The sequence below is a fragment of the Betta splendens genome, chromosome 17 (assembly GCF_900634795.4).
Source record: "Betta splendens chromosome 17, fBetSpl5.4, whole genome shotgun sequence".
Taxonomy (NCBI): Eukaryota; Metazoa; Chordata; class Actinopteri; order Anabantiformes; family Osphronemidae; genus Betta; species Betta splendens.
Window position 1 is genome coordinate 8539777 of NC_040897.2, and position 23279 is coordinate 8563055.

Here is a 23279-nt window from a genome sequence, read left to right on the forward strand (position 1 = left end):
TTTAAGTGTAAAAACCCACGTGACAGATTCGTTAAAGCGTTGTCGGGCGCGTCACTGTAACACAATGAGCAACGCAGATGACGGGGCGGTTCGGTGACGCGTCCGGCAGGCACCGCTCCTCCGGCGGCCGGCGGGGCGGAGTTAAACAACTTGTCACAGTCCTGCTTGGCCGACGCTCAGATATGCGTTCAGCGACACTGGTTGACCCTTTGTGAGGGTTAAAGTGCTTCTGCTTCCACCCGTGGCCGTCGTTCGGTGCTGCTGGCGCTGCGCAAAAATGGTAAGTGTTGCGTTTTTACGCACGAAATGCGAGGCGACCTCCGCCCGTTCCGGCCGCTCACCTGTTGCACCTGTTTTAGCTGACAGGTAGCTAAAGCTAGTCACGGCACCCACGCGCTGCGAGGCCTGCTCGCGCTCCTCAGGTTCTCACTTCTAACATTGTGTCTGTTTGTTGTTGGGGTTCGATTGTGGGCATCTCTTTGTTAGTCTCCCTGCCGGAAGTACGGTGTGCGCCACGCAGCCCCTCAAACAGGTTTAGCGACTTTTCCGCCCTGCTTTAGCGGCAGTTCGGTCCTTTTCATATTCATTTGCCTACATGCGCCGATACGGGCGGCGCACCTTGGAGTGCGTTTGTGGGCTCCGTATGACCGCATATCAACGTGATGTTCCGTCTTCTGTGACACATAAACGTCCAGTGTCCAGTCGCTGGAAAAAAAACAGGTGTTTCCTCATTCTGAAGAGGCCACGTAAACTCTGCCATTGTTCCAAAAATGGCTCTTTTAGGGTCCGTAAAGAAAAAATAACGAGTGGATCTGACATTTGTTGCGCTTTGTTGGATGAAATGTTAAACCTACAGCAAGGATCAGTTAATTTGGCTGCATTATTAAAAAAGGTAACGTCTAATCCACGCAACTTCTCTGTTGTCTCAGTGAGGATGAATACATCGACAGCTTCGTAATAATTGCCTAAAATAAATGCCATAAATGCCTAATTAAAAAAAAGCTTATTAAAGGCGTTTCACACCAGCAATAACAGGAAGGCCACAAGGAAAATGTGTGGTTCTGACACATGTCTATGACTGAAGCCTATTCTGGTTCCGAACAAATCCAGCTCCTTCCAAATATAAAAACGTACCTCACTGACCTTCATGTTTGGCTTCCTTTTAGTGTGTGGGGAGAGTTACTCTTTAATGAGCAACACAACCACTCGTTTGACCCTTAGAGAGAGAGAGAGAGAGAGAGAGAATAATGACCTGTGCCATGGTTGTGCGTGCGTGCGTGCTTGTGCACGTGCCTCACGCGTTGCCCCTGTGCCGTCAGATGCGCTTCCTGCTGCTCTTCAGCCGCCAGGGGAAGCTCCGTCTGCAGAAGTGGTTCCTGCCCACGTTGGAGCGAGACAAGAAGAAGATCACCAGGGAAATGACCGCCATGGTGCTGGCGCGGCCGCCGCGCACCTGCAACTTCCTGCACTGGAAGGACCTCAAAATCATCTACAAGAGGTTTGTCGGACCCGGTCCAGCCGGTGACGCGTCGCGTGCCGTGTGTTACGTCAGCATCGGCCTTTATGATCGCTGTCGCCCCTCAGATACGCAAGCCTGTACTTCTGCTTGGCGATAGAGGACAAGGAGAACGAGCTGCTAGCCCTGGAGATAATTCACCGCTACGTGGAGCTTCTGGACAAATACTTTGGCAATGTACTGCACGGTGTCTCTGCTCGTAATAGCCAGAAGGCATTAATAGCCGCCAGTAAACGTGAGCATCGCGTTCTGTTCCCAGGTGTGCGAGCTGGACATTATCTTTAACTTCGAGAAGGCCTATTTTATCCTGGATGAGTTTCTGATGGGAGGGGAGGTACAGGAAACCTCCAAGGAGAGTGTGAATCGTTGCATTGAAGCTTCAGACATGCTGCAGGAGGTAGGTTCCTGTGCCCACACACACACACACACACACACACACACACACACACACAGATTGAGGCGTGACTTGCATCCGTTGAGCCTGTAACGTCTGCTGCACGGCTCGCCTCAGTCAAACAAACGCAAACGTGTCCAGACCTTGGATTTCACCACTACACAGCACACAGGCGTCTTTCCCAAAGCACAACACACACCGCTGTTCTGCTCACGTGGCTGAGTGCAATCTTCCCGGCGAGCGCGAGTAGCGGCCGTCGTAATGAGCCCAATTAACAGCGGTGCTGCCGAGTCCCTGGTGTGTCTTTGTGACGTTTGTGTATTAGCTGCTGCCCCTCGTTATTTTTAGGCCTGTCGGTGCTGCCCCCCCCCCTCTCTCTGTGCATCTCTCTCCCCCTCTGCCGCCGTTCAGAGAGTGAGACAGATTCCCCCGTAGCCGGCGAACGGCAGGGCTAGCGATTCCTCCCGCCCGCTGTAGGTGTGTGTGTGGTGCAGTGGCTTCCCTGGGTGTGTCGCTCTCAGGCCTGACTAACTCTGTTAATCTGGACTTGGATGATGTGCAGTGTAGCCTCCCATTCATTTTGCCCATTATCGCTTCAGGATGACAGCAGTGAGTGGTATGAGGTGGAGCTGTTTGGATGACCTTGAATATGGACAGACAGGTTAGATGTTCTGCTTGTGCTAGTCACCTGTAGTGTTTTGCTGTGCTCAGGTCACGTTAGATGTGTGATGTGATCATCAATCGCATTATGATGTGCTTTTACCAGGCTGATCCTCTGTTTTGTGTGTATGTTTGTGCCTGTTTCTTTTCTAGACTATGGAGGAGTATATGAGCAAACCTGCGTTTTAACTGGGCACACTGTAACGGGGAGGAGCACAGGAGCCAATTGTACTGTACTGTCAGAGACGTTTCTGAATATGCAACACGTTGATTTATACAGAGCATTTTTAAAGATGGTACGGGGGGAATAGCATGCTTTCTCTGCCTGAAGTATTGCTGCACTATTTCTTAATTTGAGAGTTTGTCAATGTCTAATATTTATTCAAGAACTCGAATGTAGGATGAGGGATGTGTTGACATTTTCTAAAGTGTAAATTAAGTAGTAATAGGAGGGGGGGGGGGTATAAAAATCATGAGGATGAAGTGATCTTATATTTACAACCTTTTTCTTGCCTTTAGATTGAAATTCTGTTAATGTTTAAAGTTTCTTCTTTCCACAAAACCAGTGCATTGATTGAGTTAATTTATTGTGGGGGGTAAAAAAAAACGTGTGATTTTTGGGGCACATGGCTAATTCTAAATGAGCTTAAATCTTTGTAACACTGCTTGTGTGAGACGTTCGTCTTTAGACACGCTTTTTTTATATAATGTATGTATGATGTTAGAGCTTATGAATAAAATATGTATTTTGGTAAACATTTCGACTGTGTGTCTGAACCTTTGTCATCGTCCGTCTCCTCGCAGCTCGTTTCTCCCCCGTTCCCTCCGACTCCGGCTGCTTTGTGGCGACTTTTAATAAGGCAACACAGCTCGGCGAGGAGAAAAATAATACAGCTGATGCTTTATTCATCTGTGAGTCATCACACGTTATTGAACATGTACAAAATGGTTTAAAAATGAGCATACGGAGCACAACTACTGGTAGGCCAACGATACAGAGCTTCGCAGTATGAAAGGGTCGGAAGGCAGGCGACGGTCTGATATTTAGACTGGTAGATAATTATTCATAGTAACATTGAATCCACTAACCCTGAATATATCACGAGTCACAACAACACTCGTCCTCAGCCCAGCACACGGCCCTAACCAAAGATGTCGTGATGCTCTATGCTCAGCATTCTACACTCTAATTCACAACATGATCACATATGTCGGTGACTATTTTAACATGGATGAAAAATAAGCGTTTTTTTTTGTTTTGTTTTGTTTTTTTTTCCATTACCCCGTCGATTATAGATGAAAATATATTCCTGCTTCTGCTGTTTACAAACACCGCTCTTGTAAACAAACGTTTAACGACATCAAAAAACGTTAATATTTTGGCTCGTGTTATCGTGTGACTAGCTATTAATAATAAACAGACAAATCAAGGGACTCTGCGTCTCACTTTTGCAATTACAATTTTAAAATATTCTTGCAGCAATTAGGGACTTACTCTACAAATGTGTCGGACCTCTAACATTGCTATAGATCATTTCTGTTAGGGTGTTATTAGCAATACCAGCTATAGTTCATATAATAGAAATTTGTAAACTAGATCACATCCACCAGACTTTATTTGCAGACAGTATAAATACTATATTCAGAAGGCCGTGCGTCTTGCAGGAGATCGGGCTACATCCCAGCCACTGCCTTTTCGCGGTGCTCCTTCTCCTCCTCCTCGTTCGGGGTTTGCGGAGGCGAGGTCTTGGCCGTGACCTCCTCCTTCCCCTGCAGCTCCTCGGGCTGTGCCTGCTCCTCCGGCGCCACCTCGCTCTCCCTCTTGGCCACGGGCCTCTTCTCGGCGTCCTCCTGTCCCAGGTAGTCCTTGATGGCGCGCTCGTACAGCTCGTAGGGGAACTGCCCCCTCAGCTGCGCCTGGGTGTCCCGCTTGCTGATGGTGTTGGGGTACTCTGTGAGGATTTTGGCCGCCAGGTACGTCGTCACCTCGTCCTCCACGTCGCCGCCGTCGTCGTCGTCGCCGTCGTCCGCGGCGGCCTGACGTTTGAGGGGCATTTTGTTGAGCTCGGATAAAAAGAGGTTCTCCCTGCGTCCGGAAGGAGGGGGGATTTTGACTGGACCCGAATTAGCAGCCGGGTTGGACGCCGCTGGGATTCTGTCCGAGGACGGAGAGGTCTTCAGGGGTCTTTGCACCACGGGGTATTCGTTGCTGATGGTCTCCACCCCGATGATGTCCAGGAAGTCCTCTCTGTCCATGTCCTCTGGGGCGGGCTTGCTCTTTACGGGCAGTCTGCGGCTGTAGTACCTGATTTTGGGGGTCTGCCCGGCCGCGTAGCGCGTCAGCGCCTCGGGGTCGCGGTGGAGCTTTCTGAGCTCCTGCGTGAGCAGCATGTCGATGAGGTCCTGCGGGGGGACGTGGAGCTTCAGGGACAGCTCCAGCAGCTCCTTCACGGTCCGAGGATCTACGATGGAGGGGCGGATCAGCCTTTTTCTCTGCTCTCCGGTGTTGTCCCTCTTCTGCGTCTGGTCCGTCATCTCGAGGACCTTCAGCAGGTAGTAATCTTCCATCTTGGTGTCGTCGTCAGCATCCTCCGGGTTCTGGCCGGCCCGGCGTTGCATCTCCTCCCTCTCTGCCTCTTCCTGCTCACCGAGCGCCCTTTCCATCTCCTCGTGGCTTCGGTTGACCGTCTCCTCCGTCTCCTCCACGGGCACCCACTCCTCTCCTCCGGCCACGTCTTCGTAGCCCTGGTTTCTCATGCTCAGTCCGTCATCTTCCTCCTCCTCTTCGTCCCCGAACGTGTCTCTTTTCTGTGCGGCGAATGGGGGCATTCTGCCGAGCTCTTCGAAGATGGAGCGTAAATTGGCAAGGCTCTGGGGGGTGTACTGCTCGTCTAGGTCCTCCGTGGCCCTCTTTGCAGCGTCTGTGTTCTCCTCGTCCTCGAACATAAGCGGGTACTTCTTGTGAGGTCTGGGGAAATTGCCGTAGTCTGCGCCCTCGGCGGTTTCAGTGTCTTTGGTGCGGTGCCTGTGCGTGCGCCGGTCGTTCCGTGGCGCAGTTGCAGGCGCGAGCTTTGCGTCCTTTCCGGCCTGATCCCGCAGGGACTTGAGCAGGGCTTTCATCAGCTGTTCAGCGGTAATGTCCTGCCTCTGCACGCCGGGGGCGGGCTGGCGCTCCCCGGGACCCTCGCCCTGCTGCGACGCGAGTTGAAGCAGGACCCTGAACTTATCCACCTCGTCATAATCCACCGGTTCGGGCCGGCCCCCGTTCCGCTGCTTCAGATTCTCGATGTACTCCAGGGCTTTCATCATGTCGGAGCTGGGTGGGTAGGCGGCCGGCTGCCCCTCGCTCTCCCCGCCTCGCAGCCTGTAGTGGCGGGGGAGCGACGCAGCCTGCGCGGCGCATCCGTGGAGGAGGAAGGCGAGCAGGACCGCGGCTCCTCCCGCGGGCAACTTGTGGTGGAAATGCAGCATTATAGGCTATTTATTACCTGCAAACCAAGAGAGACTGGGTGTTAGTGGAACGGGCGAAGGCGAAGAAGCCGGATCCGCCTGCGTACTGGGAGTTGCGCTCTACAAACTCGACGGTTTGATGCTGGGCGTGAGAGTCATCAGCGGATGAGTCACTCCCCGCCTTATTATGGGCAATCTCTGCGTTCGATCTGCGCTCAACGTCAACGCTCTTTAACACGCGTTTATCTCGCCAGTTTGAATAAAGCAATAACTCCGTAATCGCCGACTGCGGGGAGGCTGGTGTCGTATTCATTAGGCTGCAACGTAAACAGTCGACGGAAGCGACGGAACAGTCCAATAGACTGGAATAATAGTAGTCTATAATAATCTAACGCATATGTAGGCCTCTATTAAATGAATTCTAAACCATTAACACGTACAGATGCGTGTCTTACCTTTGGCAATAAAGCTCAGACAGCAGTGAAGGTGTATGGCATCTCCTCCGGAGCGGGACTGTTCTCTTCTGCTTTCAGCACTTGGACAGCTCCCCTCGTTATATGAGGCAACACCTGACCACCGCGTCATCACACAGCACACGCAATAGCCGCTCCTGAAAAATCCATATAAATGATTCAGGTTTATGTTGTGGCATACTAAAGAGCTGGCTGCATTAAAAATAGCCCTTTATGTTGCTCCGTGGAAGGTATCGGCTGGAAAGATCTTTTAAAGAAGTCTTCAAATGCCGAGACGTTGACTTCACGGGAGTCTTTTTTTGTATTTGTTCAAAGAAACAATGTGCGAATGAGTCCAGCTCCGAACAACAACAACACAAGAGTCTTTTTAAGATATTCAAAACGAAGCCTTTATTTCACATTGATGCCCCGCAAAGTGCTTTTTTACTCATTCTTAGATAAACCGCGTTTTTTTTTTTTCTCCATTGCGTTTTCCATCCTCGGCCACTGATCGCCGTCGTGGCGCGTGAAGAGTTAATCCCTCTAGCGATGACTCACAGGCTGAAGCCACCGCGGAGTTGCTGTCGCAGTTGACGGAGACGGAGGTAAACACCTTCCTGTCTGCTGGGGGCCGCTGCTCCAGCATTCCGCAGGTCCACGAGACCAAAAAGCCCGATCTCCTCCCAGCAACTAGTTTAACGTGGCCGTCAGTGGCCGTAAGATATCTACATATGGTCCCCTTCCTGTTTTATTAGGTAGTTGTGTGTATCTGCAGTATGAGCCCACAAACTAGTGAGTCCAATCATTTTACCCTTCATTCTCCTTCACACCCTCTACAATGATTAACTCTTCCACTCCACGTCCTCTGACATCCCATAATGTACACGTAAGTGCTCCTCCATTTCAACCCAGCTCCCTCGTTGTCATTTAACGCTGAACTGGATGGGATGAGCTCCGTATTCATTCCCCGATACGGTATAAACCTCCCACATCCATTTAAGCAGTAAAAGAGAACACAACAGAGCACGCAATCGCTCCCGTTCGCCTCCCGTGCGAGCGCTCGCTGTGTCGTTGCTGTGGAGGAGACACGATGGCGATGTTTCAGGCATCTGGCTGAGGAGCCTCCTGGCGTCAGCCTGCACATCCGTCCATCTGCTGCTGAAGCAGAAGAGTCGGGAGAAGGTGAGGGCTGGTGCCGTTTTCGAGGCGTGTCGCTCCTCTGACATCACATCTCTGCTCAGAAGCAGCCTCCATCTCCTGACGGACGGACAGACGGACGGACGGCGAACTGCTGCCCAAAGGTCACATTCTGTTGCATGCTCATTACGAAATGCGCAGCAGGATGTGCTCATTATCTGCTATTGGCCTCACAACAACGAACAAATGAACGAGCAGCCGGGCCGAATATGAGAGCGGGTTCTTCAATCAGCGCCGTGTTGAGGAAATATTTTACATGATGAGTGAAGCTGATGGATGTTTCATTCAGTTAATGAGACCTGACATACGTCACTTGACTAAGGACGACATGTTCTGTTCTCTTTAATGTCTACACACACACACACACACACACACACACACACACACACACACACACACACACACACTGCTTGCATGCATGGCTCAGACACTAATACTCAAATGTGCCTCTTTCTTCCCACATTCGTTGCACAAACATATGGTTGATGTGGTGTGTGAGTAACACACAGGAATAAACATGCCCGTCTATTAAAATACATTGAGCCTTAATACGTGCGTGCGCTGCGTCGATGCTAATCTAAGCTACTGTCTGCATTCATCCCTACATCTGTTGTGTAAGTTATCGCCTCCCCCGCTGGGCTTCTTGGTGGTTCTGAGTGACGGATCAGAGGTTTTTTTAAACTCAAGTCCCAGCTGGGCCCTGGTGCTGGAAGATCCACCGGCTGAAGCTGTGATTCCTCTCCTGAGCCCTGCTGCGCTGTCTGCGTGCATCGCCCCGTGCACAGATCAGCGGCGGCTTCGCACGCGAGACACAGGGAAGCCTCTGTCTGTCTGTCTGTCTGTCTGTCTGTCTGTCTGTCTGCATGTCTGCATGTCTGTCTGTCTCTATCTGCATGTCTGCCTGCCTGCCTGCCTGCCTGCCTGCCTGCCTGCCTGCCTGCCTGTCTGTCTGTCTGTCTGTCTGTCTGTCTGTCTGTCTGTCTGTCTGTCTCTATCTGCATGTCTGCCTGCCTGCCTGCCTGCCTGCCTGCCTGCCTGCCTGCATGTCTGTCTGTCTGTCTGTCTGTCTGTCTGTCTGTCTGTCTGTCTGTCTGTCTGTCTGCCTGCCTGCCTGCCTGTCTGTCTGTCTGTCTGCCTGCCTGTCTGTCTGTCTGTCTGTCTGTCTGCATGTCTGTCTGTCTCTATCTGCCTGCCTGCCTGCCTGCCTGCCTGTCTGTCTGTCTGTCTGTCTGTCTGTCTGTCTGTCTGTCTGTCTGTCTGTCTGTCTGTCTGTCTGCCTGCCTGTCTGCCTGCCTGTCTGTCTGCCCACCTCTCTGCCATTGAACGGCTCATAATGATCCTAATCAGCATCGATTGTATAGGGCGGATGGGAGTTACCACCTATCGACCAAAGTCCAGCCTGTGTTGCTCTTTTTCCCGCAGCAACTGATGTTCACGCTTCCAGTTGGTCCCAATTGAAAAATATTTCCCCCGCATATTCATTGCTCAGACCTCTCTAGAGTGCATGTAGTGAGTGATTTGTCAGCTTTGAGCCAAGCTCCAGATGAACGGCAGATTTCATTCTGCTCCTCGCTCCAAACCTTCTAATATCTCTCCTTTTGGCGGTTCAGTATCTGCATCTCCCTCCTCCTCATTCAGAACAGTGGGTCGGGACGCTGCTGTCGTTTACCCGCATGTCAGAGCAGAGTGCTATCCGCTCTGTCACAATGGCACAGTGTCACACAGTGTGCTGTAGCTCACGCAGTCGGAGCTGCGTCTCGAGGCCGTCCTTCATCTCCCGCGTACGATCCGCATGCTCTCTCCTTTTGGGCCCGTCGCTCCGGCGAGTGGCGCCCGGTGTCACGGCCCACCCTCTCCTCGCTCCCACCAACGTCGCCATGGCGACGGAGGCTCGCAGGCTTTCGTGCGCTCCCACCTTCCTCTCTTCCCGCAGGTCGCTGCGCTCCTCTCCACCGTCAGACGCGCTTTATCGCCTCCACAGCGGCTCGCGTTCATTACCGCTCCCCTCTGTTGTAGCTCTCCGGCCCGTCCTCCCCCCTCGGCCCAATTACTGCGGTTAAAGCGCGGTCCCTGTCGTCGGGAGGCAGGTGGCTCCGGCGGCGGTGATTAGAGCGTGCAGTGTGTTGTTGGAGCTAATTAGGACAAAGGGGCCGAAACAGGCACAGAAATACGGTGTTGTCTTTGGCAACGGAGGGGGAGAAAAAATGAAGACGAGTGTGAAAGGAGTGGAGGTGGAGATTCAATACGGGCTCAGCCCTGCTGAAAAGGGCAGATGTCCGCCTAATGCCACAGGGACGCGTCCGAGGAGACTGACCTAATATCTCTGGATTAATAAGGCTGGGTTTCAAGGCCAGAGGCCGTCTCGCGGTTCATTCCACCGAAGGAGCAGCTCTCATGTAGGATACGCGTTCATTAACATGGCCCGTGTTGATGTTTTTGTTTCCAGCTCAGCAGTGAGAGCTCTGACCAGCCTTGAATAGCCTCCATCACACATCACCGCCTTTATTTTAGCCGTCCATACTAATGACTTGAAGAGCTCACCTTGGTCTGACTCATCAAACCCACTGCTGTGTGTGTGTGTGTGTGTGTGTGTGTGTGTGTGTGTGTGTGTGTGTGTGTGTGTGTGTGTGTTATCCTCTCTCTCTCTCTGTATATATGAGCACACGTGCACAGATTGTGTTACTGTCTCTGGCAAGAGACGCAGTGTGACGCACTGGCCGACGTCATCGGAGGCAGAGCAGGAAGAAATCCTGTCAATGGGGGCGAAAACTCAATGAAGAAAGCAAAAGTCGCGCGGAGGACAATGACACTTAATCAAATCTAAAGCGCGCGTGCGGTGAAAGTAGACGCATTTATTCACGCTGTCACAATATGACTGCGATCAAGCCTCCTCTCATAGTCTGATAGCAACGTTTGTCTCCAATTTTGTGTGTTGCGTCCGTTTGTTTTTGCAAATGTGGAAGGACAGCTTCGTCGCTGACGTCCCACACATTTTGTTGTTACTGTACGGTAAAAATAGCGGGCGGCGTGACACGCCCCGCTTGCCCGCGTTTCATGGCAGACTTTTGAAAATATTCCCTTTTCTCTCGCCAGCTCCGTTCTATTTCGGTCTCTCCGCTCCAGATCCTCTCATCCTCCCGTTACGTGCGGCCTCATTCATCCTCCCTCTCCTCCACTTTTGAGCCCCCTCCCCTTTTCCTCCCTCTTTTATCTCTATGGTATCTGTCGCGGTGATGCTGTCCTGGCTGTCTCCCAAACCTCTTGCCCCTGCGCTCCTCCGCCCCCCCCCGCCTCCCTCCCTATAAATACCCAGCATCGGTGTGAGTGAGTCATCGCCCAGACATATCGGTTGCCTCTGCCTCGCAGCCCCCCCCCCCTACAAACCCTCCTCCCTCCTTCCCTCGCTTCTCTGCTCAAGATTATTACCAGGCCTCGCACATTTTCCCGGTGTTAGCGCTCGCGGCACCATGACCCAGCTGCTGGTGCCCGGCAGGGTGCAGCCGGCACCGAGCCAAAGGTCGCCGTGACATAACACCCCCCCCCCCCCGGAAAAACCAAATCAGCGGGAGCGCACGCAACGTAGGAGCTCATGACCAAAGCAGTTACTGACTTCCCAATTAGGTGCCGGTGGTGGCTAAAAATGCCCCCCCGCGGATCTGCGAAGGCAGAGGCAACATTTGTATCCATTTAATCACATCAGATAAATAGGTGGCACATCTCTGCTTGCACCAGTAATTGAGCTGGGATCATTTTGTAGGAGTCAAAAGATGAGTACGTTTAAGGAGACGTTGGTTCACAGTTTGTCATGATGGAGCTGCAAAATAGTTTGATGCCTTGAAGGTTTTAGTACAAAAAAAGTGACCATTTTAGCGTTTTTTTTGTTTTTACTGTACTTTAATTCCTCACTCGGTCCATTGCTCAATCGTCCTCCAGCCTCATTTGTAATTATGACTTTTCTCCAGGCACCACCCACCTCTCCAGGGTTATGTGGCGGCTCCGGCTCCGCTCATCCTTGGGTAAACTCCAATATGGCTTATTGGCTCTCAGCAGGGTGTGCGCACAAAGCACCAACACAGACAGGAGTTTTTGCGCACTTCTGAGTCATACGTAGACAGGAAGAGGGAGCCGGGCGAGGCGAGAGATGGAGCCGGAGAAAGAAGACAAGTCGGCATGAGGTGTCAGAGAGCACGGAGACGACGCGGCACCCGAGCACACACGCTGTTGTTGTTGTTGTCGTCGTCGTGGTACAACCATTCCGCTGTGTGCGCGTGTGTGTGTGCGTGTGCGTGTGTGTGTGTGTGTGCGTCAGAATCAGTGGGCTAATGAAGGGAGCGTTATGCCTCTGACTCACTCCCTGCTCCCATAGGGTCGGATGGAGGCATTGGAGAGAGGAGGAGGGTTTACAAGACTCACTTACTCTGCTCGTCCACATAACGGTTTATTTTATTAGCGGCAGCAGAGATGGAACCACAGAAGTCTGTTTTTCAACATTCCTATGATTGATTGTTACATGGAAATAACCCCAAATGTTTAACCCTTTAAATTGGAAAACTGTGAAGCAAATTAAAATAGAACAAATGTAATTATAAAATCACTCACTGATGCTTTCACAGCAAATACGATATATATAAATAATATACTAGTTGCTAATCTAATTTAAAGCACAGATGAACGTATTTAGCCTTTTAATTTAGCTTTGGGTTGATCACTGTCAAACATGTGCAGTGGGAAACTGAATGAATGTTCATAAATACATATAACTGATCTAGGTTTGCATGTTTTTTAGATGACAATAAGTTAAAGTGATGATAATGCCACACATGGACTTGGTTCAAAGCTAAATTCAGGTTATCTTCCGTTAATGAATCAAATTCTTGGCCTGTGATTCAACGTTTTGTGAAGCACTATGACGCTGCTTAAGAGAAGAACTATTCCTTTGTTTACTAGCTCCGATTGAAGGCTGGCTGTCAGAACTGCGTGTTCCGTTTGCGTCGATGCACCGCTCGGTCTTTCACAAACCACATTCACTGGCCTTCGTTGCCATGGAAACTCTGGTTTCAAGATGATTCTAATCAAGCTGGCGATCATATCAGTCACACGTTATGCCTCCGCGACTGCATTAGTGTTTACCACACACACACACACACACACACACACACACACACACACACACACACACACACACACACACACACACACACACACACACACACACACACAAACACCACACACACACACACACACACACACACACACACACACACACACACACACACACACACACACACACACACACACAGCAGCAGCAGCAGTTATTTAAACACAAACTCTTTATTGCAATACATAATTATCAAGGCCAAATGACAAATAAATAAAGAAAGCAGACACGGTCCGGCTCTCAGGATCACTTCACCACACTAAATAAGGAGGAGACCTCAAAACCGGTCAGTAACACATTGTTAACACATTAACAGGAAGCTTTACACCTGTACAGTTATTGGTATTTCATGAGCTTTGTTCAACATCCCTTCTTAACATATTTACAATGCAAGTGGAAACAGCAGGAGCGGTGAAAGCCGCCCCGTTCACCGTCTTTGTCTTGCCGCGAGTTCAAGTGGGTGTCGTTAGTAGTACATGGCATGTGTGCTATCAACGGATTGCAGGGAGGGCTTCACATTCTTAAGACCCCTGAAGACAGCCCGTGTGTCAGAAGGCAACTAGCCGCCTCTCAAAGCAGCGAACAACACACTAAGCTACTGACTTTTCACCGAAACGTCAGAGGAGAGAAATCCTACAACAGGAAGGTCACAATAGTATCGTGAAATCTCTACATGCTACATAACCCTTCTGTATGAAGCTAGTAGACATCCATTACATGAGTACCTGACTGTACACTGTCGGTTGTACAAGCAAAGCAAAGTTAGCATTCAGAACAAACATAAAGGAAGATGTTACCCTTGTAAAGGATTAAGGATCAAACATCTTATGTCCATAAACCTGGAGAAGAAATACTGAAGCAAGCACCTCACTAATAGTGATGCTATTTAAATCATCGCCACCATTCTTCATGAATGGATATGTCGGACAAGTTCAAATAAATGGCAGAACTGACAGAATCCAAGAAATGCAGTTGTTTTTATATACATTGTACATACAGTATCATACACATGAATCAGTTTGGAGATACAGGAATGTTATTAGCACTGTGTGACGTGAGCCTACGCTACGCAATCACAACTAAACGTGGAGTGTATCAGTAATTCCTTCAGTTGTTCGACTGGAGTGCTATCCTCTGGTTTCAGGTGCTTTGGTACAGTTGCACACTTTATCATGCAAGTTTCTATGTCAAATAATTTATCTATAAATTGACATATGGAACAGTCTATTGTCTATGTTCAGCACAGTATGTTCAAATAAGATACATTTAGCTTTTATCTCTCTACTGTTTAACTTACTCCTACTTTATTCCTGATATTATTAATAGGTAAAACGTATACAATACAAAGAGGTTGTGCATTTTTCTCCTTCCTATATAGTTTACATTAAATTTGTGTAGTATTGCACATTCATTTTGTATTTAATATATATAGAAGTAAAATGGTAAAACATCAGCAGTAACTAGATCTGTGACAAAAAGGGTCAAATCTACGCTTGTAACAAACAGACACAGTTTTCTAACCTATTTTTCTCCGATGGGTACGTTCCCTCAGAGACGGCATGGTGCACTGGTCAATGGAGCAATATGTGGCAAGGTCACTGTACAAAATAGCCAATAAGACACAAGCTGCTCAGATATGGAGAAACATTAGGCTCAGGGCAGCCGGCAGAACTGGAAAAATCCCCAAAGGATGACTCCTCCTATTGATGTTTGACCCGCCGCAATAGCCAAGAGCACAAGGGACTGAAAATGAAATGGCCTCTGCTAGTCAGTAAACACACACACTCCAATGTAGAAACGCTGAGAAACAGGCAAACAAGGGGTAAAAAACAGCAACGCTCAGTAATGTAAGACTAGCATATACAGAATGACAATAAAAAAAAAACAACAAGCAGATGAAGAAATAAGAATGCTCATCATTATAAAACCCTATAACAGTAACAAAACACATCTGAGAACATCCTAAAGCTCAATCTCTCTTGGCTTAGTGACACAGATTCCTCATACGTGATACAATACTCATCCCTTAGGTTTCAAAGCTGACAAATCAAAGACGACGTAAACACAGCGAAACATTAAAATAAAATAAAAAAATAAAAAAAGATAAGAGATCCCTGCATTTAATTCAAACCTGAATTATCTTTAAGTCCCATGAGGGATCCTGCTGTCAGGCTCACGATACCACATTTCCCTGCTCGGTATCTGACATACGATCCACGATCATGATGCTGAACTATTGAAAGGCCCCAGAACAGCAGGGGAGGACGGGAAGCAACAGGGAGGATGCGCTGACATTGATCCAGAGTCGCCTAGCTTGACATTTGCTTCACTTCGAGCTATGGAGACGTCCGACTACATGTGCCGCCTCGGTCGTCATAGCAACTCAAAGGACTAAATTCATCACAGAGGAGCAATGAGTGGATGGCACTGTGAGCGAGTATGGCTGGTTCCGTTTTTTTTGTTAGGGACCTTCGGCCATTTAATCTCGATTGAGAATCTTAAGCTGGATTTGAGAGTTTTCCCTCTTCCTTTGATCAAAGCAAGGAAGCAGAGTATGAGACGCTTTTGTATTGACAGGAGTGTGTGTATTTTCTTACTGTAACTCCTCTCCAAATAGTCCACGTAACGGCTTCTGACCTTTGTACATGGAAGTGTATATGTTTTTGTGCTGTTTGGAGTGTGTCTGTGTGCTATTTTCCACCGTACATTCTCTCAATATCTTCCTGATAGTGTGTTTTAAGCTCCTTGCGTTTCAGTTTGAAAGCGTCAGTGACCAAGCCAGTCTCCGGGGTCCAGGCTTCAGCACTCAGTCGGATCTTCTTGGGAATCTCAAACCGCTCCAGTTTTGCTGCTCGGGAGAGATGAAAATCACAAGTCAGAAAGTCAAAAGCTGCTTGAGTCAATATAATCTCATCTAATATAGGAGTTTCCTGCCCAACCTGAGATAGCAACCTCGGTAATGATGCGGAGGACCTCCTTCTCCAACTGGGAGTTGTTACAGATTTCCTCCCACGTGCCCTTAACCTTCAGCTGCTCTGCCAACACCATTAGCTGCTTGTGGTTTGGCACCACAAAGCTGATCACGTATGACTGGTCACTGAAAAACAGATACAATGAATCCCCAAACTCAGTTTTTCTACCATTACGAGGAACAAAATTAAGTTACAGACAGAAAGAAACAGATCCAGATCATAACTCTGGCTTAAAGGTTTTTGCTTGTTGTGTCTATATTTGAAATTAAATCAAATTCAAGTCAATCTAAACCATCTGGAAGAAACATATTTGCAGAGAGGAAGTGCAGGACATACCTGTTAGCATAGGCACAGATGTTGTCAATGAGAGAGCAATTCTTCAGAGCAGCTTCAACTTTTCCTAAAGAGACATATTCACCTGCCTGCAACTTCACAAGGTCCTTTTTGCGATCTATAAGAGGAGAGCACATATCACGGTCCAAAGACGGGCCTCCTCCACCACACATATGCACATGGTTTGCAAATCTCTTACCAATGATCTTGAGGCATCCATCGGTGTGAAATTCTCCAATGTCCCCAGTGCAGAACCACCTCTGTCCATTGTCATCCACAAAAAAGTCCTCACCATTTTTGGATTCCTTCTTGTAATAGCCCATCGTTACATTGGGGCCGCCAAGCAAGATCTCCCCTCGTGGGTTGGGTTTATCTGTGCTGAAGTAACAACCTACAGAAGAGTAGAACTCATGGATTAGAAAGCAAAAACAATGTTTCTATTAATTGTATAAAGTTGGATTATTGCCATGTGACTCACCTTCTTCCCAATCCTTCAGTCTGATCTCGGAACAAACCAGTGGAGCACCAACCCTTCCTGTGCTGTAGTCCCAAACTGAAAAACACCAGCACACACTGCTGTGTTATCAAATGACTGTAATAAAGTGCTACATAGCTGATTACAAATCTTACATAACTGCTCCCCCATTCATTTCCCCAGAGGAGAGACTGATTTTCTGTTTTAATATGCATCTTCCTACCCTCGGTGATGGTGCCAGCGCCACACGTCTCCGTCAGGCCATATCCCTGCCCCACAGGGCAGCACAGACAGATGTTCATAAAGCGCTGTGTGGCAGCGGAGAGTGGAGCTCCACCAGAAAGCAGCAACCGTATGTTCCCTCCCAAGAGTCCACGTACCCGTTTAAACACCAGACTGGACGACGGTGAAGAACAAAAAAAAAAAAGACACAACACGTGTTGAGAAATAAGTATAGTGTGTACAGTTTGTTCCTTTATTGTTCATGTTTCATAAAGGAAACAAATATCACCTATTGATGCTTTAGCTGAACATCAGGCTCGTATGTACTAATACAGATAACATAGCATGTGTCACCTGTCACAGAGAGGTGTGCTGTAACCCTTAGAGATCTGCTCCATCTTGTAGTTGTAAGCCAGCACAAAGAGCGTCTTTTGGAATTTGCTCATCTCCTCCACCTTGGTCATCACATTCTTGTAGATTCGATCCATGATCTCCTACATAAACACACACAGGGCGGGGATCCCTCAGTTCACAGGGTGACATTTCAAGTATCTGCCTGAGCTTCCATTGATTATTTGATTTGAGTTCAAGGTGACTGCAGCACCATGACAAATTACATTGGTTAAAGTGGACTTGTGCAGTGATGAGAAGACTTACTGGGACAGTCGCCATGAGAGTGGGTTTCAGCACGCTGGTATCCCCTTTACTGCCCTTCTTTATCTTGGTGGACTGTAAAAAAGACAACACATTTGTTGGACATACCGACTCATGTTATACAATCAGACTGACAGCAAGGTGTTTTCATACACTGACCTGGTCAGCAAGAGTCTGCGGGGATGAGTAGCCAATGCGACAGCCGTGAGAAATACACACTAGTTCAGCGCTGAGCTCCAAAACGTGGGCCAGAGGCAGATAGCCAATGTATGTGTCTGTTTCACTGCCAGAACAGAAATACCCGCAGGTGAGTTTCCTCTACAGACATTGATAAAAATATAGTAAGGCGTGTTTCAGAGACAGTCCAGAGACAGGAAGGAGCACCGGTGTGGGATTTTTCAGACACCACAAAGCCACACATAAAGGCTAAGAAGCATTAGAGAGAAGCTATGAATGTGGTATTAGCATACTTGAGGTTAGGGATTCGTTCAGCCATGCCAGTGATACCAGCAATGATGTTGCCATGGGAGATCATGACACCCTTGGGGATGCCTGTGGAACCACTTGTGTACATGATGACGGCGATATCCGTGGACTGTGGCTGTCTGCAGGCAACTGCTACTGCACAGACAGAGGAAGAGGAAAGCTAGTTAGATAGGAAACATTATTACTGCGATAAACATTTTACTACTTATATTGTTATTTCATTTCCCTTTTTGTGAAATTCTTGATCAGTTTGTTTAGCAAGTAACACAAAAGACAGATTTGATTTCGAAAGAAACAGGCAAAAGCAGAAAATCCCCACATTTAAAAAGTGAACTTGAACAGTTAAAGTTGCTGCCAGCTAACTGACTGGAAATTGTACAGTGTGTATTTTTACTACTCATTATTTAGATAAATGCCGTATGGTGCCTTATGAATAGTACTGTCATTCAGACTTTCAGTTTCCCTCATTATCCTACAGTAAAACATCAACTGATCCCCTGTGGTACTTTGCATCTGGGAAGTGTTGATCTGACCCCTTGTTGACAATGTGATGCAGAGCACATCACAGTAATTACACATGGCTTTGTATTAAGCCTCTATCACTGCACTTCCATTTCCTGACAAAATTAGAAACCTTTTTAATCACATTGCACAAATACTCACAGTTGTCAGCCTTGGATCCCAACTCCTTCACAGCATCCATGTTGTAGACCATGATGCCTCTGGGCATGTCTACCCAGCTAGAGGGTTTACAGTCCACAACAACAATGTACTGCAGCCTTGGCACGTCACACAGAATATCCTGGCACACAGAGAAGGATGTTAGGGGAAAAGCATCTTATAAATGGAGGGTACATCTAAAAGTGTACAGATTTGTTAACACAGCTGTTTAGAAAACAGACTGCGGCTGTAGGGAAGGTACCTTGAGACGGTTCTGAAGCAGGTCTTTGCTTGTGATGATGTGCGTGACCTCTGTCTCGTTCAGGCCGTGTGCGATGGCAGTGGGTCCAAGAGTGGCGTACAAGGTCACAACTGTCAAATTAAAATGAAATAAAGCTCATCTGTCATCTCGGGATCTGTGCTGTAGCACTAATAATGTCTGAACGTTCGTGTTATGTTTCTGTCACTCACGTGGAAAATTGTACATGAAGCAGGCTTGTGATGCTACAATCCATTCTGCTCTGGTTTCACAGAAGATTGCGATGTTACACTGAGGCCTTTGGCCAAGCGCTGCCAGACCACCTCCAAAATGCTTTGCTGCCTGGTAAGTGTCTTCGTATGAAAGCCAGTGATAGTTCCCAAGAATTACCTACACACAACAGAAAACTTAGGCGCAATCTCACCAAGTGCAGGCTTGCATGTGCCTATTAAAAGATGAAATCCCAACACTGCTAAATCTGAAAGCGCTGGTGTTGTTTTCATGTATCATCACCAGGAGTCATTATCAGTCATTAAGCGCCACCTACAGGGCTTTTGTAGCTATGCAGGAATTAATGAGGGGGCTCTCAGCTGTGAGACAATTCCCAGTAACACTGCTGCACTGCCACCTACACTCTTCACGCTGCACACAGTGGCAGACTGTGCTGTCAGCCCTGCAGACACAAGCACTGTGTGACACCACAAATTGATCTACCATTTTCCTTCTGCACCTAAATGTGATGAGAGATACACTGACCATAGGCCAGATATATAAAAGAATAATGATAAACACAACATTTTAGAAGTGAGTAAGACCATGATAAGTGTTTCTTACTTTTTTAAAGACCTTGCCGTTAGGCTGGACCTCATCCTCCTCACTGAGTACCTCCCGGGTGCCCAGACAGTCTCTCTTTGGAAACGTCCTAGCAGCATGTTCAAACATTTTGTCAAGGGTGTCAACTCCAGGGAGCATCCATGCTACCAGCTTGCCTTGACTGTTGCTGGCTCTGTAGGGCCCTGCTGGGTTTCCGCTAACTGAGCGTGCTTTGATCCGACGAGCCCGTTCAATATTGGTGCCAGCTCCAGTAAAGAAGTACCAGGGTATGAAGGTGATGGCAGAGTAGACCCAGACCACAGAGCGAAAAACCTGCAGCAGCAGGGGGTTAATGTCCTCCTTTAACTTCATCTTAAACAGATGAAGCTCAGCACTTCTTAATGCTCTGCAAGTATGGTGACTATCCGCTGAGGCTTGCAGACACTGGTTCTTTATGGCGGAAGCGATTCAAACCTGCAACAGAAACACAACATGAAATCTTAGAAGATGCAATGCTGAAACTGAAATAAAGCTGTCTAAGCATATTCAGGCCTCCTGGTAACACAATCCTAGCTTGTATAAAGACCAACTCTGCCTATTTTTAGACCCGTTCTCAGTCAGCACTGCAATACACCAAGATGTAGTGTGATGCTACAATGATCAATGTTGGTTCTCAATGTTTGTTGGAATCTTTGTTGATTGTCTGCAAGAAGACTATTAAAACAGCCTTATTTTGGGACATTACGCACACAGTACCTAGGTTTTTCACTTTTCCGTCAAGCTCACATTTAAATACTGCCAACATATTGATAGATATAGCTAAATAAAGAAAGCCAAGCAAGCTATAGATCTCTACAGTCAAACACAGATTATGCCATGTTATTCACACTTTACTCTTCTAATGTGCTTGGATCACTTGAGAGAGCACAGTCGATTCTATTGTATCCTTTCTGACAACGTGTAACCTGCAGTGCAGAACTATAACCACTGATGCTGAGCCTGCTGCAGCTGGTGACAGTGACTCATTCTGCAGCTTAGGAGGCGAGGTCCTGAGGTGAGGGGGAAGGTTAACATAACCTGACCAAGAAATACCTCACTACTGAGGGGAATCTAACACTGACAGATGAGGCAGGCAGTTCATGGTCATATGCAAACATCTGCTGGAAAGTAAACAAATATGTTCGGTAGTTCCCCATTTAGTAGCGTGGTATATTGGTAAATATTTTCCATTTAATATGAACAACCCTACCAAACAAAGCAGGTCTGACTCCCCAATTCACAGCCACAAACTATTTCTAACTGCCACAGCTACAGTACTTTTGTGTAGAGCAGCAAAACTTGATCCCTGAACACTTGTAATACAGGTTCAGTCATTGTGTACCATTTAAAATTGACACACCTGTACGCCACCCAAAAACTACATGCCATGAGATAAAATCCACAATAGCAATTCACATTTACACTCATGACAAAATAGAAATTCAAGAATACAGTATTCACAATGAGAATAATAATATTTTTTATGCCAAGACTTGAAGGCATGTCATATCAAAGTCGGACCCATAGACTTATATGCAAGATGCTGCTACTGTACAATAAGTTTAATCATATTTACCAAAAAACCCGTTTAAATAGCATTGAAATAAATACAATGTTCTATATTCGTCAGGACAATTGTTAAATTGGTTTCTGGAATAATCCAGAGGCTTGGATTTTACACAAACATGAACTGTCATAACACATAAATACAGATTAAGGCATTTTAACAATTTACAGTGATTTAACTAATACTTAAAATATTTTAACAGGGTGATGCCCATGTGCATTTCTGACCTCTATCCATTCAATATGTTTATCATTTAAACACTTTCTCCATTTAATAGTTTAATTATTCAATCAGTTTTGGAACTACAATAAGCAAAGCTTCTTCTTAACCTTGTTGCTAATCGTCTTGCCAGATGTGGTGTCGTATCGCTGTATTTATTTATGTCCTCATGTGATAACGGTTATCGAGGTCAGATAACAAAACAATGCTGATGCGATAACACGCACATCATTTTAGATATCGTGTGTAATACAATCAAAGCCAAAATTGGTGAGCAGATAGATTTAGTAATGTCCTACTGTTTCAAATCTCTCTCCACTGTGTGTCCTTGTCCAAAAGCAGTTAGAATAGCCAGTAGCATCAAGATGAACAATCTTGCGGACAGCTCAAAGACGCGCTACCACCTTGCTAGCAGGGAAGCTAACATGCAGCCACGAATGGTTTAGCAAGCGGAGCTATAGCTAGCCACTGCGCTCGTTGTTGTACCGCTAGCGGTCACTTTATTATGAGAATTCAACATGCGCGTTATATTGTACACAGACACATCGCATTAGACAGGCGATGCGTTAAGCTGGTATGCTAGTCGCTAGCTAACAATCGGTCTCAGTCAGTAAGACGTGCAAAGCGGTCACACGGCAACACATCCTCACCTCTGTTCACAACCGCTAGGTTACGCCGGATTCGCAGCGACGCTGGCTCAAATATAGTTATCCTTGTAACCACAGCTCCGCCATAGTATCCGTGTAACCCGCCAAATAGACGCGTCTGCTCCTTATTATGGCTTGTCCGTTATAAAGCGAATATAAAATAAAGGAAAAAAATGTAAATCTGAGCATCACCGGGCCAGCACTATGGGCCCGGAAGCTTCTGCGTGACGTCACGGCGTATCCCTGTCAGCGATTGGTGCGCCGAAGGTGGCGCGTGTTCGGAGGAGCGGGGACGTCAGAGAGGTTACTGTCGGTCACATTCATTCATCCGCCACACACACGAGGCCGCTCCGGCACCGGCACCGGCACGGCGAGGCGGGTTTGACCGGACCGGCTGCCGGCTCAGTAATGTGGCCCCACACATACCACGCTGCTTGATTACACACTATTTGTTTTTGTTAAATGTTTGTTAATTCATTTATGTCAAAACAGGCTCACTTTGTGTAAAAATCACTAAAAAAGTGAAGCTTTTTGTAACGGGCCTCACAACTCCCTGAGTGAAAAGGCACCGTCTGCAAGACTAAAAATATCTGAGAAACCGGTACAAAATGCTAGAGAATTGGACAAAAACACTCAGAACAGAATAGTTCCAACTGACTGTAACCAGCGTCGTCTACTTAATGCATTGTTATAAACAACAGAAATACAGCAGAACTGCACAGTGGAATTTAGCTGCATTTTTTAAAGATTGCGTCAGAATTTTCACATATGGTGAATTTGTCTTGATAAGTTGATGCTTGACTAATGATAATGAAACAAACGACACACACAATATTTGTGTGATCTGAGACTTGCGGCATACGAGAGAAGCTTTTTACCAGCTGCTTTATTATAATTCAATAACAGTAGTCTGCGGGGCCAGAATCTCTGTCATTGGGGGGTTTGGACCCTGGTGATGAGGTCATAAGCAGTTGGGAAGAAACTGTCCTACTGGCGAATGATTCTGATTCTGATGGAGTGTAACGTCTTGCCAGACAGGTGTTTTTAATCAGTGTCTGTTTTCGGTGGGAGACGACAGCCGTAATCTTTCCCACATGCCTCAGGGC

At 47.4% G+C, this 23279-nt stretch overlaps 3 protein-coding genes across 5 annotated transcripts; 1 reads left to right on the forward strand and 2 right to left on the reverse strand.

The window, feature by feature from the left end:
* Positions 1 to 122: 122 nt before the first annotated feature.
* ap1s3b (adaptor related protein complex 1 subunit sigma 3b) lies at positions 123 to 3331 on the forward strand. Of its 2 annotated transcripts, XM_029131727.3 has the most exons (6): positions 123 to 280; positions 1320 to 1498; positions 1585 to 1693; positions 1776 to 1913; positions 2510 to 2571; positions 2724 to 3331. In XM_029131727.3, the coding sequence occupies exons 1-5, from the start codon at positions 278 to 280 to the stop codon at positions 2549 to 2551; spliced, it is 471 nt and encodes a 156-aa protein (XP_028987560.1). In that variant the 5' UTR covers positions 123 to 277; the 3' UTR covers positions 2552 to 2571; positions 2724 to 3331. The 2 variants fall into 2 exon arrangements, with proteins under 2 accessions (XP_028987560.1, XP_028987562.1); XM_029131729.3 differs by lacking the exon at positions 2510 to 2571 and having other exon boundaries at positions 124 to 280.
* A 128-nt stretch (positions 3332 to 3459) lies between these two features.
* Positions 3460 to 6627, reverse strand: scg2b (secretogranin II b). The gene is made up of 2 exons (XM_029131705.3): positions 6476 to 6627; positions 3460 to 6058 (listed from the first exon to the last, which is right to left on the reverse strand). The coding sequence occupies exon 2, from the start codon at positions 6039 to 6041 to the stop codon at positions 4245 to 4247; it is 1797 nt and encodes a 598-aa protein (XP_028987538.1). The 5' UTR covers positions 6042 to 6058; positions 6476 to 6627; the 3' UTR covers positions 3460 to 4244.
* A 6354-nt stretch (positions 6628 to 12981) lies between these two features.
* Positions 12982 to 22426, reverse strand: acsl3b (acyl-CoA synthetase long chain family member 3b). 2 transcript variants are annotated; one of them, XM_029130984.3, is made up of 15 exons: positions 22177 to 22426; positions 19723 to 20175; positions 19101 to 19278; positions 18892 to 19001; positions 18633 to 18771; positions 17954 to 18101; positions 17643 to 17766; positions 17487 to 17558; positions 17184 to 17323; positions 16831 to 17003; positions 16611 to 16685; positions 16332 to 16523; positions 16136 to 16250; positions 15767 to 15924; positions 12982 to 15675 (listed from the first exon to the last, which is right to left on the reverse strand). In XM_029130984.3, exons 2-15 carry the CDS (start codon positions 20071 to 20073, stop codon positions 15518 to 15520), a joined length of 2133 nt encoding a protein of 710 aa, XP_028986817.1. In that variant the 5' UTR covers positions 20074 to 20175; positions 22177 to 22426; the 3' UTR covers positions 12982 to 15517. The 2 variants fall into 2 exon arrangements, with proteins under 2 accessions (XP_028986817.1, XP_028986816.1); XM_029130983.3 differs by having other exon boundaries at positions 17954 to 18104; positions 22177 to 22425.
* Between the last annotated feature and the right edge of the window lie 853 nt (positions 22427 to 23279).

Bases quoted from the DNA above. Each gene is read 5' to 3' on its own strand.
- ap1s3b (XM_029131727.3), top strand. The intron at 1,499-1,584 runs GTTTGTCGGACC...GTCGCCCCTCAG, and splicing joins CTCAAAATCATCTACAAGAG to ATACGCAAGCCTGTACTTCT. The intron at 1,914-2,509 runs GTAGGTTCCTGT...TTATCGCTTCAG, and splicing joins CTTCAGACATGCTGCAGGAG to GATGACAGCAGTGAGTGGTA.
- scg2b (XM_029131705.3), bottom strand. From the start codon at position 6,041: ATGCTGCATTTCCACCACAAGTTGCCCGCGGGAGGAGCCGCGGTCCTG.
- acsl3b (XM_029130983.3), bottom strand. From the start codon at position 20,073: ATGAAGTTAAAGGAGGACATTAACCCCCTGCTGCTGCAGGTTTTTCGC. The intron at 17,767-17,953 runs GTATGCTAATAC...CTGTTCTGGCAG, and splicing joins GAACGAATCCCTAACCTCAA to TGAAACAGACACATACATTG. The intron at 17,559-17,642 runs GTCAGTGTATGA...TCTTTTTTACAG, and splicing joins CGCAGACTCTTGCTGACCAG to TCCACCAAGATAAAGAAGGG.